The 15897-nt window shown below is 42.2% G+C and overlaps 1 protein-coding gene across 2 annotated transcripts in view; it reads right to left on the reverse strand.

Moving 5' to 3' along the window:
* LOC139580147 (SH3 domain-binding protein 1-like) overlaps positions 1-14727 on the reverse strand; it is a 16819-nt gene extending 2092 nt beyond the window's left edge. The window contains exons 1-17 of one of the 2 annotated variants that reach the window (XM_071408681.1): positions 14459-14727; positions 11275-11317; positions 11032-11136; positions 10861-10937; positions 10657-10768; positions 8113-8189; positions 7861-7948; positions 7691-7759; positions 7484-7574; positions 7203-7339; positions 6936-7044; positions 6732-6813; positions 6545-6625; positions 3365-3478; positions 2918-3015; positions 2499-2661; positions 2058-2413 (exon numbers count right to left, since the gene is read on the reverse strand). In XM_071408681.1, coding sequence (XP_071264782.1) covers positions 2058-2413; positions 2499-2661; positions 2918-3015; positions 3365-3478; positions 6545-6625; positions 6732-6813; positions 6936-7044; positions 7203-7339; positions 7484-7574; positions 7691-7759; positions 7861-7948; positions 8113-8189; positions 10657-10768; positions 10861-10937; positions 11032-11136; positions 11275-11317; positions 14459-14505 — 1849 coding nt within the window. In that variant the 5' untranslated portion in view covers positions 14506-14727. Of the gene's footprint in view, positions 1-2057; positions 2414-2498; positions 2662-2917; positions 3016-3364; positions 3479-6544; positions 6626-6731; positions 6814-6935; positions 7045-7202; positions 7340-7483; positions 7575-7690; positions 7760-7860; positions 7949-8112; positions 8190-10656; positions 10769-10860; positions 10938-11031; positions 11137-11274; positions 11318-14310; positions 14413-14458 lie in introns of those variants that run through there. The other variant, XM_071408682.1, reaches the window with a different exon arrangement.
* Between the last annotated feature and the right edge of the window lie 1170 nt (positions 14728-15897).

A 15897-nucleotide genomic window follows, 5' to 3' on the forward strand; every position in this document is an offset into this window, starting at 1 on the left:
CCGCATAATAACAAAACAGGTTTGTAGACATTTTTGCAAATGTATTAAAAACCAAAAACTGAAATACCTTATTTGCATAAGTATTCAGACTCTTTATTATGAGACTCGAAATTGAGCTCAGGTGCATCCTGTTTCCATTAATCATCCTTGAGATTTTTGTTCAACTTGATTGGAGTCCACCTGTGGTAAATTCAATTGATTGTAAATCATTTGGAAAGGCACACACCTGTCTTTATAAGGTCTCACAGTTGTCAGTGCATGTCAGAGCAAAAACCAAGCCATGAGGTTGAAGGAATTCTCCGTAGAGCTCTGAGACAGGATTGTGTCGAGGCACAGATCTGGTGAAGGATACCAAAACATTTCTGAAGGTCCTCGAGAACACAGTGGCCTCAATCATTCTTAAATGGAAGAAGTTTGGAACCACCAAGACTCTTCTTAGAGCTGGCCGCTTGGCCAAACTGAGCAATCGGAGGAGAAGGGACTTGGTCAGGGAGGTGACCAAGAACCTGATGGTTGAGAACCTTCCAAAAGGACAACCATCTCTGCAGCACTCCACCAATCAGGGCTTTATGGTAGAGTGGGCAGACAGAAGCCACTCCTCAGTAAAATGCAACACATGTTTTTGTTAACCTTTATTTTACTAGGCAAGTTAGTTAAGAACAAATTCTTATTTACAATGACGGCCTACCCCAGCCAACGCTGGGCCAATTGTGCACCGCCCTAACGGACTCCCAGTCACGGCCAGATGTGATGCAGGCTGGATTTGAACCAGGGACTGCAGTGACACCTCTTACACTGAGATTAAGTGCCTTAGACCGCTGTGCCAATCGGGAGCCCCTCCAGGCACGTGACAACCTGCTGGCACCTAAAGGATTCTCAGACTATAAGAAACAAGATTCTCTGGAAACCAAGATTGAACTCTTTGGCCTGAATGCCAAGCGTTACGTCTATAGGAAAGCTGGCACCATCCCTATGGTGAAGCATGGTGATGGCATCATGCTGTGGGGATGTTTTTCAGCGGCAGGACTGGGAGACTAGTCAGGATCGAGGCAAAGATGAACGGAGCAAAGTACAGAGAGATCCTTGATAAGAACCTGCTCCAGAGTGCTCAGGACCTCAGACTGGGGCGAAGGTTCACCTTCCAACAGGACAACGACTCTAAGCACACAGCCAAAAAACGCAGGATTGGCTTCGGGACAAGTCTCTCAATGTCCTTGAGTGGCCCAGCCAGAGTCCGGGCTTGAACCCGATCTAACATCTCTGGAGAGACCTGAAAATAGCTGTGCAGTAACTCTCCCCATCCAACAGACAGAGCTTGAGAGGATCTGCAGAGAAGAATGGGATTAACTCCCCAAATACAGGTGTGCCAAGCTTGTAGTATCATACCCAACAAGACTTGAGGCTGTAATCGCTGCCAAAGGCGCTTCAACAAAGTACTGACTAAAGCATCTGAATACTTATGTAAATGTGATATTTCAGTTTTTTTTTTTATACATTTGCAAAATGTCTAAAAACCTGTTTTTGCTTTGTCATTATGGGGTATTGTGTGTAGATTGATGACGAAAAAAAATGATTTAATCAATTTTATAATAGGACTGTAACCTAACAAAATGTGGAAAAAGTCAAGGGGTCTGATTACTTTTCAAAGGCACTGTATATCTACTTGAAACTAGAACTGTGGGTTGTGGTAGTGCAACAGTTTTGTATCAGGACAGTTTTGTCATTAGAAGACGTTGGTTATTTTAGCCACTGCTGCCGGGGATCGTGGCTTCCTTGTACTAAAGTGGGGCAGTGGTTTGTCACATGCTGGGTGGACTATGATGCAACATGAGTGCTCTGAGGGACTTTAGTATCGTCTAAGTAAGTATTGTCTTCACTACTGTCTAAGCATTAGATATCGTTAGCTAGCTAGCACGAGTTATGTGCTTTACATTTGAGTAATTTAGCAGATGCTCATATTCAGAGTGACTTACAGTGAGTGCATACATTTGAATACTTTTTCATACTAGTCCCCCGTGGGAATCGAAAACACAACTCCGTCGTGGACGGCCACCTACGTTTGTATGGTAAGGTGATCTTCAGTATAGCTCTGGGGGAGTCCGGTGGGGCCTCTAGGATGGGTTCTAGTGAGCCCGATTCAGGGCTCTGCTTCTGGGTCGGACTGCAGACAGACACTGGTGGTGGGGAGGGAACCGGGGTTGGGCCAGGTGCCAGTTTGGGGCTGGGTAGTGAGGATGGGTTTTGGACCAGTGTCGGGCTTGGGACAGGGGACGGGCTCTGGGTATGGACTGGGGTAGGGTTAAGTGAGGTTGAGCATGGTGGGTCTGAGGCAGGGTTCCCCCAGGTGGTGGTTCTACGACCAATGGAGCCTGACTTAATGATGAAAAAACCTCCACTGTCCTGAGATGTTGAGCTGTGGAGGAGACGGTCGGTGTTAGATAACACTCTGTTATAATAGAAAGTGAACATACATCCTGTTCAGTCTGTGCCTGTAGTACCTGATTGTTTTACAGAGAGAAGAATGAGAAGAGGAAGAGGACGCGCATGATGAAGAGGAGGAGGTAATTCTGGCAAGGTTCTCTTTCCCAGACTCTGAAGTTTGAGGTTCTAACATTTTCAAATCTGGGACCCCAGGAAGCTCAGGAATCTCAAAGTCCACCTCTGGAAAGGAACACAACACAGGCCTACTTTGAGAAACCGTGTTCCATAAAAAATACATAGACCTACCTAACATAGTGAGACAAAAATAAGTGAATTAATACAAATACTATCCAAAGGTCATAAGGGGTTCAAGCAGCCCTCTCAGTTATCTAGTAACTAACTTCCACACATTTCATGCAAATCAACTCATCACTAAAAAGACTCCCACTGCTCCTCACTCGAACACACAAACATCACATTGAATGTGGTACTGTACCTTCTGGAAACAGGCTGCTGGAGTGTTGTATGAGAGGCTCAACCACCGCCACCACCTGGACGGAGGAGGCAGATGCCATGTCCAACAGCGCTGCCTCCCTGAAAAAGAGGGAGAGAGGTTGATGGAGAGATGTGAAGAGAAAAATGTATGATGGTACAGAATTGGACGGGGGAGAGGGAGATTGAAAGGAAGAAAGAGAAGCGGGATGAGGGGTGAGAGATGAGAAAGTGAGACAGAAAGAGAGGGAGAGAGAGAAAGAAAGACACATAGGTTAAAGTCAAGTACTAAAAAACACAGAGACATAGCTAAACTGACATAATCAGATTAATAACAATCATGTAACAATAGAAAGTGACACCAGGAACAACATTGAGACATAGGGCTATTATGACAGACTAATAGAGTGGTTCAGTTTCCTCTCTCTGTCAGTACGTCGGTAGTACCCACCCCTCCATGCGAGGCCACAGCAGGTTGGGACCCAGTACTATGGCAATGTTACTGGGACTCATCCTGTTGACCGCCTGCTGCTCTGACAGACACGACAGGAACTGTACCAGGTACCTAATAGGGGGGGGAGAAAGAGAGAGCGAGAGAGAGCGAGAGGGGAGGGAGGGAAGGAGAAGCACATACAGTGGCGTGTATTCATCAAATCAAATAAAAGTTTATTTGTCACATGCGCCGAATACAACAGGTGTAGACCGTGAAATGCTTACTTACAATCCCTTAACCAACAATGCAGTTCAAGAAATAGAGTTAAAAAAATACTTACTAAATAAACTAAAGTAAAAACATTTTATCAAAATGAAAAAGTAACACAAGAAAATGACATAACAATAATGTGGTTATATACAGGGGGTACCGGTACCGAGTCAGTGTGTGGAGGTACAGGTAAATCGAGGTAATTTGTAAAGTGACTATGCATAGATAATAAACAGTGAGTAGAAGCAGTGTAAAAACAGAGAGGGAGGGGGGGTGTCCATTTGATGAATTGTTCAGCAGTGTTATGCCTTGGGGGTAGAAGCTGTTAAGGAGCCTTTAGGTTCTAGACTTGGCGCTCCAGTACCGCTTGCCGTGCGGTAGCAGAGTTAACAGTCTATGACTTGGGTGACTGGAGTCTTTGACCATTTTTGGGGCCTTCCTCTGACACTGCATAGTATATAGGTCCTGGATGTCAGGAAGCTTGGCCCCATTGATGTACTGGGCCGTATGCACTACCCTCTGTAGCGCCTTACGGTCAGATGCCGAGCAGTTGCCATACCAGGTGGTGATGCAACCGGTCAGGATGCCCTCGATGGTGCAGCTGTATAACTTTTTGAGGCTCTGGGGACCCATGCCAAGTCTTTTCAGTCTCCTGAGGGGGAAAATGTGTTGTCGTGCCCTCTTCACAAATGTCTTGGCGTGTTTGGACCATGATAGTTCGTTGGTGATGTGGACACCAAGGAACTTGAAACTCTCGACCCGCTCCACTTCTGGCATGAGGGTGTTGATTTGAGCCATGACCAGCCTTTCAAAATCTTTCAAAGCACTTTATGGCTACTGACGTGAATGCTACGGAGCGGTAATCATGTAAACAGGTTACCTTCGCTTCCTTGGGCACAGGGACTATGGTGGTATGTTTGAAACATGTAAGTATTACTGACTCGGTCAGGGAGAGGTTGAAAATGTCAGTGAAGACACTTGCCAATTGTTTTAGCGCATGCTATGAGTACACGTCCTGGTAATCCGTCTGACCCTGCGGCTTTGTGAATCTTGACCTGTCTGAAGTAATCGTTGTCTCTAATTGGGGATCATATTTAAGTAGTGTTTGTTCCCACCTGTGTTTGTGGGATATTGAATTTTGTGTTTTGAGTTTGTGCACGTAGCATATCGTTAGTCACGGTTCGTATTTTATTGTTTATTGTTTTGTTTGCTAAGTTTCACTTTATAATAAATATGTGGAACTCTACATCCGCTGCGCCTTGGTCCGTCTCTACACACGACCGTGACAGGTTTACCTACTCGTCAGCGAATTCTTACAAAGCACCCCGCCCTCCTCCCCGTTTTTCTCTCTTTTCTTCACGCTGATGACAGGGATATATTTCGAGTCGGACTCATTACAGAAAGAAATCGCTGTTCTGATGTCCAGAAGCTCTTTTCAGTCATAAGAGACTGTAATAGCAACATTATGTAGAAAATGAGTTATAAACAATATGAAAAAACAAACAAAATAGCACAGTTGGTTAGCAGCCCGTAAAACGGCAGCCATCCCTTCCGGCGCCATTATTATCATGGATGCCAAGGGAAGCCAGGCTTCCCAAAAAGATGTACTAAGAAAAAAAGAAAAAAAGAATTTATCTTTCGTCTCTCTGTGTTACATACATTTCCTTCAATTCTGATTCTGTCTGGTCAAAAAGAGTATGACATTGTTGCTGCCCAGAGCATTGAATGCAAGGGAAGCCAGCGAGCATTTGGCCTTCCTTGATAAAAAAATATAAAATAATGGCCAACCAGCGTTGAGCTAAACTGAGTGAACTCAGTTGTGAATGGTCCTGGCACACCAAAAAAAGTGTCAAGGGAAGCCAGTTTGGATTTGGCTTCAGACCAACCACATTGCATCAGAAGGCAAACGTCATTGACAAAAAAAAACGTTAATTGTTGCATCTCGCTGTGTCATTGTCCTCTGGTGGCTAGCAAGCTAAAATTGTCCCTTGCCTAAATTAGCCATGGATGGAGATAGGGATTTGGACTTGTGGTTTTACTTAATTCTCCGTACTGGCCAATGATTATAACGGCAATTCGGATCCAACCATACATTCATGCATTGTGCCCCTGGCCTGAGAGGATGGAAGTTCAACATGTAGCTAGATGTAGTAGGCTAATGTTAACTAGCTTGCCTGGCGCATCATTGCCCATTAAAGGAAGTTAGGCTAGCGGGCTAAAAATTTTGCCAGGTAGCCTAGGACAACAAAACTAAAAGCGTGTACTAATTGACAGAGTCATAGACCGTTTAGACAACATGAGGACTGCATTGGCGTTTCTCTACAAGTAGGGTGAGTCAACATATTTTCTACTTGCACACACACACACACACACACACACACACAGAAATCAGTACCATGGACAGCCACATCATATTTAGCTTACATTGGTTGGACTAAAATATTTGATGATGCTGAAATGTTGAAGTTGAAATTGTGCTGGAATAGTGAAGGCAGCTCCTGTTTTCTTTCCGACAACTCTCCGTGGTTCTAAATTAATAGTTGTTTAGTAGTCCGAAAATGTCAGAAACATTAACTTGCTTGACCATGCTGTAGGTCATGTAACTGTTTGTTACATGCAATATGTTTTGTGGACTTCACCGGACAGATGTTGCTCTCCGGGTTTTGTAATGAAACAAATGTGTGGTTGAATTAGTTCTGCCACTGTGTCTTCTTATTGTCTCGACCTTAGGCCTATATATCACGGTGCCAAGGCATATGAACTAGCAGGTCATAGAGCAAGGAACGCAATTATCACAACACATAGTTGTAATATGGCTAGGGAGATATTCACAATCATACACCCTGCATCATTCTTGAGTTTTTACAACTTCACACAGGAATCGGTCAAGATCCGAGAGAGCTATGGGTTACAGAGATATGGACATACCGGAGGTTGTTGTAGTTTTCTGATGGTAACTTCTTCAGCACAATTTTAAACTGCTCAAGTTTGTCTGTCAATTCTTTCTCCCTAAATAAAGAGGGGAACAGAGAGACATTTGTAGAGCAGAAATTAGAGGGGAGCGAAATCATGTAAAGACACTGTGTATTGTATGCTTTTAAGATGTAGACCTTACCCTGCTGCTTGAAACCAATCATTGTAGAGTTCAAAGGTCATGAGTGGTTCAGGCAGCTCTCTCAGGTAGCTTTTCAAAGCCCCTACATGGATAAAAGAGAAAATGCTGCTTAGTGCCTATGTGTTGCTTAACTGTCAAGTAAAGACATTTGAAACTTGAAAACCTTGAATAAGGGGTACTGTCAACAGGGACGCTCTCTCTGACCTGCGACTGCATGAGGGTCAGTGAATTCACTGTGGTTCACGACCCCTCCATCCAGACTGCTCTTCAGTCTCTTCACTACCGAGGCTGCTGCTGCCAGACGAAACAAACCCTGGGAGAGAGATGAAGGGAGAGAGAGATAGACAGATTTTATCCAAGAGGGCAAACATTATCGTAGACTGGCTACAGAGTCCTTTCACCTGCTCAGTTAATTCATAATATCCCATTCACATGTATACCATGTAGTAGATTAATAATCCCAGTCCTCACCTCCTCTCTCATGCCGGTGTGCAGCAGCATGTGAACACACTCCTGGATGGGAACAGCGATCTCCCTGCCGCTGTTGTACAGATGAGTCAGCAGGGGCTCCCCGTATACCTTCCCCTTATAGTTATTTTCCTGGGAGTCTGTGTTAACACATACTGGTGACACACTGGACAAATCCTAGGCAAGTGGGTGCTACACATTGGATAGGGGGTTTACCCATGTACACTAAGTATGGCCTGGGTATTGTAATTGCAAATACACATACATACATACACCCTATTCACCTGTTTGACTGTGGTTGTCTTTCAGCTCACTGATGTTTCGTTCGAGGAAATCATGGGAATTCTTATGATGTTCTGCTTGTAGTTCCAGCAGCTAAGGAGAGAGCACAACCCAGACACTTATCAATTATAATTCCTAATAGCTAATAGCACATGATAATTAACGGAAGTACAGCTTGAAAGAGAGGACCATTAGTAGGCCACACTCACACGAATGAAGTAGTTGGCATAGGCCTCTTCTTTAGTGGCAAAGTGATACAGATCTGCAGAGTATTGGTCCTGCAGAGAATGTACAGCCACACAAAAAGTTAATACTGTATGTTAGAGGCTGAAACTACTGCATAAAACAACAAAGTGTCTGAAACAGTAACATCCAACACCTTGATGCTCTCCAGTTTCCTCCAGGCCTCCTCCACCTCCTCTTTCAGCCCATCCTGTTTTGCCTGAGGTCCTGTACTAGCCTGGGACCTGAAGGGCCAAAGTCATTCATGATCAGAAGCCATAAAAAGTAAAAGAAAGGACACAATGGAGATACTGACTAAAGGTAGTTATTATATATGTATAAATGAACTGTGTACTGTTTGGAGCATATAGGGTCTGTCAAATAGAAACACAGAGAATGTGTGACCCACTTGTTGCGTGCATTGTGCCAGTCCATTGTGAGTTTGGCAAACTGCTTCTTGTTTTTGAGAATCTCTGGAAGGTCTTCCTACAGATAGTATTTATATGTCATTAAATCTCTCACTACAAGCTTCACTAAAGCTCCAGTAGATTACTAAGAAAGGCTCATCCTTTGTTTAAAAATGGCCTTTTGGCCTTTATACAGATTACAACTTCTCATTTTTGGTTAATTGAAAATGAAACCTTGTTCAAAGTATCACTCCTGCAAAGCTGGTTACAATTCCAATATTACCTACCAGAAAATACAGAACAAATATTACAACCAATATTATGGTTCAACTCAAATATACTGATTGATAAAAAAACATTATGGATTTTTAAAAATGGTATTATATTTATTAAAGATATTATGAATAGGAACGGTGTAGTTATGTCACATATGCAGCTATCGAAAATATATGGAAATGTTTTCTCAATCCGAGTTATACTGATTGCAGCATTACCTCAAAAATGTATGAGTCAAGTGGAAGGGGGAGAAGGTAGGGAATTGTCTGTCTGCCATACTGTATATTAAAGACCAAAATTGGCTGAAAAAGGTGGGTATAAATAGAAAAATATACCCGTTTCATTTGAGGACAAAAATATTGACAGCTGCGCCATACATGTTGCAAAAATATCTTGGAAGAGATTTTCGATGTACCGATTCCATGCACATGGTGTATGAATTGATATACAAAACAACGCTTCATTCAACATTGAGTTTTTCAATTAAAATGATTATACAAAATTCTTGCCACCAAAAGAATGTTATATATATGGGACATACAACAATCTCAGCTCTGCAGATTTTGCTGTGAAAAAACAGAACCCTTAGATCATTTATTCTGTTATTGTCCCCATCTAGCTTGTTTCTGGTATTGTCCCCATCTAGCTTGTTTCTGGTATTGTCCCCATCTAGCTTGTTTCTGGTATTGTCCCCATCTAGCTTGTTTCTGGTATTGTCCCCATCTAGCTTGTTTCTGGTATTGTCCCCATCTAGCTTGTTTCTGGTATTGTCCCCATCTAGCTTGTTTCTGGTATTGTCCCCATCTAGCTTGTTTCTGGTATTGTCCCCATCTAGCTTGTTTCTGGTATTGTCCCCATCTAGCTTGTTTCTGGTATTGTCCCCATCTAGCTTGTTTCTGGTATTGTCCCCATCTAGCTTGTTTCTGTTATTGTCCCCATCTAGCTTGTTTCTGGTATTGTCCCCATCTAGCTTGTTTCTGGTATTGTCCCCATCTAGCTTGTTTCTGGTATTGTCCCCATCTAGCTTGTTTCTGGTATTGTCCCCATCTAGCTTGTTTCTGGTATTGTCACCATCTAGCTTGTTTCTGGTATTGTCCCCATCTAGCTTGTTTCTGGTATTGTCCCCATCTAGCTTGTTTCTGGTATTGTCCCCATCTAGCTTGTTTCTGGTATTGTCCCCATCTAGTCTTGTTTCTGGTATTGTCCCCATCTAGCTTGTTTCTGGTATTGTCCCCATCTAGCTTGTTTCTGGTATTGTCCCCATCTAGCTTGTTTCTGGTATTGTCCCCATCTAGCTTGTTTCTGGTATTGTCCCCATCTAGCTTGTTTCTGGTATTGTCCCCATCTAGCTTGTTTCTGGTATTGTCCCCATCTAGCTTGTTTCTGGTATTGTCCCCATCTAGCTTGTTTCTGGTATTGTCCCCATCTAGCTTGTTTCTGTTATTGTCCCCATCTAGCTTGTTTCTGGTATTGTCCCCATCTAGCTTGTTTCTGGTATTGTCCCCATCTAGCTTGTTTCTGGTATTGTCCCCATCTAGCTTGTTTCTGGTATTGTCCCCATCTAGCTTGTTTCTGGTATTGTCCCCATCTAGCTTGTTTCTGGTATTGTCCCCATCTAGCTTGTTTCTGGTATTGTCCCCATCTAGCTTGTTTCTGGTATTGTCCCCATCTAGCTTGTTTCTGGTATTGTCACCATCTAGCTTGTTTCTGGTATTGTCCCCATCTAGCTTGTTTCTGGTATTGTCCCCATCTAGCTTGTTTCTGGTATTGTCCCCATCTAGCTTGTTTCTGGCTGAAAATTCACAACATTCTTTTAAAATGATCCCCACAAATAGCAGTTGGGCAATTTGGAAAGCCATAGTCAATCAATCAACAATATAATAATACTCTTAGGAAAAATGTTCCTCTTTAACTCGCAATCTGTGGATACTATGCGATTAGAAAGGTTCAAAATGAATGTAAAATCACCGCACAGTTGAAAAATACATGGCACGTGGATATCAAAAGAGGATGTCTACAGAGATAGGTGGGACGGGCTGGGAGTAGCCCAAAATGTAATGTGTATAATCAAAAAACAATATCTTTGTTGTGTAATTACTGTGTGTAAAATGTATATGTAACAAAAAAAGTGTAAAACACTAAAATATAAAACAAAGTTGCTGTTGTCCTCCGAAGAGGGGGGGTGGGGCAATAAACTTTAAAAAATAATAATATATATTTTTTAAAGTATTCATATGTAATACTACATAATCACAAACTTCAATTGTTACCTCACTGAGTTTATTGAGAGGTTCCAAAACCTCCTTCTCCAGCTTCAGCTCAAAGTCAGACAGTGTTGCGGCCAGATGACTCTCCATGAAGCAACACATCTCCAATACTTTCCTATCAAAGAGGAAATAGACTAATTGATTAATAGATGAATGTTCAACTGATCATTTGGATGATTGAATACATGGTTTGGTTACTTAAAGTACCTGATAGAAGAGTCTGGATCAAAGTCTTTAAAGCTCTCAGCCATGCTAACAGAGAGCAGCATGAGAGGGAGTTTTTTCTGGAGACAGAGCGAGAGAATTTTATACTGATAATCATAATAGAGTGATTTCAAGTCAAGGGTCAGGGATGAAAGGTGAAAGAGTAGACTTTACCATTCTTCTCTCTGTGTCCAGCCCGAGTTGACTCTGCAGACAGCCCAGCAGCTTCTTGTGAATAACCTGCGCTGCCTTCTTGGCTGGCTCCACCCGCTGCTCCACCTTAGACCAATGAAAATGACAGATATTGAGCGTATCTTATGTTCACACTGAGCTAGGTACAAATGTATTCACTGAGAAATCTTTTCACGTAGTGAAATGAGCCACCACTGTCCCCCTTTATCATCAGCCTTGACTCACCATAACCAGATCTTCTGTGAGAAGATCTGTGGCATCCTGTGACCTATTAATAAGAATAAAAAAGGCTTTCAGGCAATATATATGGTACAGTGTGTTGCAGTCTTATTTGGCAATGTTCTTGGTAAGTGGAGTGTGCCAATACAGTATATTTTGCATTATGCTTCTTTGACTAGAATACTGACATTACACAAAATAAAAAAAGACAGTAAGGCACATTTCCGCATATGACCAAATGCAACATTTTTGCTTAACATTTCATACATAGATCTTTGTGCTTTTACGAAGAAAGAAAACATTTAGGCTATGAGGACATTTATATTCATAGCCTATGAGGACATTTATATTCATAGCCACATCCGTCGTAAAAATAAATTGATGACAATAGTGGTCATGTCGACTCCGTGTATTTCCCCCCCAACTCCTATGACTGATTGGTGGTGCAGTCTGCTAAGGTTGTGAGTTCTAATCCCACACGGGGCAGATATTTTTTGTTTTCAAATCCTTTATTTACAATATTCATCCCTTGCCCACATACTTCTAATTCTGATAAGTGAAAGCATACCTGTGAGAGAGGTTGCCCTGGTAGTAGTTGTATGTTTTTATACAATATCCAAGAGCAATCTGTGAGTTAATTTGGCCATTGGAAAAAGAGCTGCTGCGTAAATACTGCAACGCGGGTTGGATTCATTTTCAAGGTGATGATTACACTGTTCCTACCAACACAATACTACATTAGAAAGATTATATTTTCTGTCCAGAGCTGTATTTTCTCACAATGCACATCATTTTATGATAAAAGCGTGCCAGTGGACTGGTAAGTATGCTTTCGTGAGAAAAAGTTGGGATCAAGTGCAGCTATGTTTACTCATCCCCCAAATCAATATTTATGAGGAATTCCCTCCAACCCACAACTTCTCACTTGAATGCGTTTTATAAAAATTGGATAGCGGTTGGGCAAATGTTGAAATTAGGGTTGAGAGTTATCCTTTAAAGTTAGAGAGTGGAGGCTACTGCTGTGAGCTGAAACCAGGCCAGAGAAGGGGGAGGGGGGGGGGGGGCTGTTATAGGGGACTTACAGGTGGGGATGAGAGAGAGAGTGAGTGAGTGACAGGCAGAGAGAGAGAGATAAAGAGTGAGAGAAACAGAGAGGGAGAGAGAGAGAAAGAGAAAGAGACAGCGAGAAAGAGAGAGAGAGAGAGAGAGAGAGAGAGAGAGAGAGAGAGAGAGAGAGAGAGAGAGAGAGAGAGAGAGAGAGAGAGAGAGAGAGAATGAAAGAATGGCAATGAAGTTTCAGCAGCATCTGATAGAGAGCAGTGTTACAGCAGTGAAACAGCTGCAGTGTAGCCGTGAAGCCCAAGCATTTTCTAACCGTTTTTTTCTTCTTCAACTAAACAAAAGCCCATAGGTGTCTTTCTGTCTGTGTGTGATTTTTTTTATAGTTAAGGTTACATTCAGTTATTCTGAACAAAGTGAGAATAGTGTAGGTAGGGGCTCCTTTACTGTGGTTAGAGCTCTGTTCTGGTGCAGCCGCCCTGTTAGTTACCAGGGATTATTAATAGCCTGAAACACGTCAGTGGCATGGAGGCCTGCAAACACACAACTTCCATGGTCTGTTGCAACCTGCTGCAGACACGCTCAGCTATCAGCCAGGGTAGCGTGGGTATCAACAACCCGACGTGGGTGTCCAATTACACATTTTTGCTGATCTGAAGCATAATTCACGTACATACACATGTACAGATTGGCTTTTGTACATGGGACATTACTGGATCAAATGACATTTTGTATTTGTCACAAGTTTCATAAACAACAGGTGTAGACTAACAGTGAAATGCTTACTTACAGGCCCCTCCCAACAAGAGAGAAAAATAATAACATGAGGAATAAATACACAATGATTAACAATAACTTGGCTATATACACAGGGTACCAGTACCGAGTCGATGTGCAGGGGTACGATGTAATTGAGGTAGATATGAATTTTGTGGGCGGGGATGTGCCCTCAAGTTAACAATTTAACCCCCCAGAGTCATGTATTTAGAGAGTTGGGCATTATCAATCAAATGTATTTATAGAGCCCTTTTTACAACAGCAGTTGTCACAAAGTGATATACAGAAACCGAGCCTAAAACTCCAGAGAGCAAGCAGTGCAGATGTAGAGGCACGTTGGCTAGGAAAAACTCCCTAGAAAGGCAGGAACCTAGGAAGAAACCTAGAGGACCAGGCTCTGAGGTGTGGCCAGTCGTTTTCTGGCTAATGTATTTATTGTACATGACAATTCAACATTCTATGGCAGCCATGTTAGCTCCCCATTAACATGACATGGCAAATATTTAAACAATGCTATGTAACTGAATGTCTAGAATTAGAAGAATATTCTAAATTCGAAAAGTTGGCCTAACTCTCTTAAATATATGGCTCTGCTGTGTCATTGTGTCACAGGCCACACACAAAGTAAGACATGATGCACGTAATCTCGCCGTGACACCATTCAAAATAATTATTCATTGTTATGACTGTTCTCTCACTCATTACTCATTAAGATGAAACATTACAGTCTTCCACTATTTGCACTACACCATGCAACCCTGTCTGCTTCACTCTTCCTCCTACATTCATACCAACAGTGGCATGATGATCATGGACTCTGTGGTTGTCCTCAGACACCAAAGATACTCTGTCCTTTGCAGAAGTCAGATGACTCTACCACAGGAGGCTGCTGAGGAGAGGACGGCTCATAATAATGGCCGGAACGGAGCAAATGGAATGGCATCCATGTGTTTGATGTATTTGACACCATTCCCCTGATTCTGCTCCAGCCATTACCACGAGCTCATCCTCCCCAATTAAGGTCCCACCAACCTCCTGTGGACTCTACCAAACAGGCTCCCCACTCACCAAAAGCTTGTCTAAAGGTTCTCCTTTCACCCACAGATGCTCATGATGAAAATAACTAAGATTAGAACGTAGAATCAGACTTTAGAGTTTAGATTGTCACAAAACTTGATAGCATTGGTTAGAAGTACAGTATCTCACCATTTATTCTCCATTCTATGCAGTTAGTTCCAAGTTCTTTGAAAATAACTATTGTATTAGAACTGAAAAGAAATAGGCTATTGTATTTTCACAAATGTATACCCCCAAACAAAACAAAAAGTCCAAAATGGCACATGAAAGTACTTACTTCCCCACAGAGCCAAGCTGCTTCAAGAGGTTGAAAGATTTCAGCATGGTTGCATAGGAGTCAGCCCGCCTCTTACAAATTATCCCTCTGTCTTGACTCCAGCCAGGTCCTCAGTCATGTGTCGCCAAGTGTCTGTATTATTTTGTTGAGCAGACACCACTGCAAGTGGTTTTCTTCAGTGTGTGTTGTTAGTGTGATGTTCTGTCATCCAGCAGTATTCGTTCTTGTTTTGAAAATGTGCTCTGTGACTGTGTTCAACCGCCACTCAGTCACACAGAGCTCTAAGAGAAGAGGAAGTTGCCTCAACTGAAGCAGCAGCAGAGGAAGAGGGGTTTTTCAATATCAATGTGAATAATATATACAGTGTATTCGGAAAGCATTCAGACCCTTGACTTTTTCCACATTTTGTTATGTTACAGCCTTATTCTAAAATGGATTAAATAAAAACATTTCCTCATAAATCTACACACAATACTCATAATAACAAAGCGAAAGCAGGTTTGTAGACATTTTTGTGAATGTTTTCTTTATTTTTACTATTTTCTACATTGTAGAATAATAGTGAAGACATCAAAACTAAGAAATAACACTTATGGAATCATGTAGTAACCAAAAAAGTGTTTAACAAATCAAATTATATTTTATATTTGAGATTCTTCAAAGTTTGCCTTGATGACAGCTTTGCCCACTCTTTGGCATTCTCTCAACCAGCTTCATGAGGTAGTCACCTGGAATGCATTTCAATTAACGGGTGTGCCTTCCTAAAAGTTAATTTGTTGAATTCCTTTCCTTCTTAATGTGTTTGAGCCAATCAGTTCTGTTGTGACAAGGTCAGGGCGGTATACAGAAGACAGCCTATTTGGTAAAAAGACCAAGTCAATATTATGGCAAGAACAGCATAAATAAGCAAAGAGAAATGACAGTCCGTCATTACTTTAAGACATGAAGGTCAGTCAATACTGAAAATTTCAAGAACTTTGAAAGTTTCTTCAAGTGCAGTCGCAAAAATCATCAAGTGCTATGATGAAACTGGCTCTCATGAGCACCGCCACAGGAAAGGAAAACCCAGAGTTACCTCTGCTGCAGAGGATGAGTTCATTAGAGTTACCAGCCTCAGAAATTGCAGCCCAAATAAACGCTTCACAGAGTTCAAGTAACAGACACATTTCAACATCAACTGTTCAGAGGAGACTGTGTGAATCAGGCCTTCATGGTCGAATTGCTGCAAAGAAACCACGACTAAAGGATACCAATAAGAAAAAGAGAATTGCTTGGGCCATAAAACACAAGCAATAGACATTAGACCGGTGGAAATCTGTCCTTTGGTCTGAGGAGTCCAAATTTGAGATTTTTTGTTCCAACCGTGTCTTTGTGAGACGCAGAGTGGGTGAACGGAGGATCTTTGCATGTGTGGTTCCCACTGTGAAGTACGGAGGAGG

Source organism: Salvelinus alpinus, chromosome 7, assembly GCF_045679555.1.
Source record: "Salvelinus alpinus chromosome 7, SLU_Salpinus.1, whole genome shotgun sequence".
Lineage (NCBI taxonomy): Eukaryota > Metazoa > Chordata > Actinopteri > Salmoniformes > Salmonidae > Salvelinus > Salvelinus alpinus.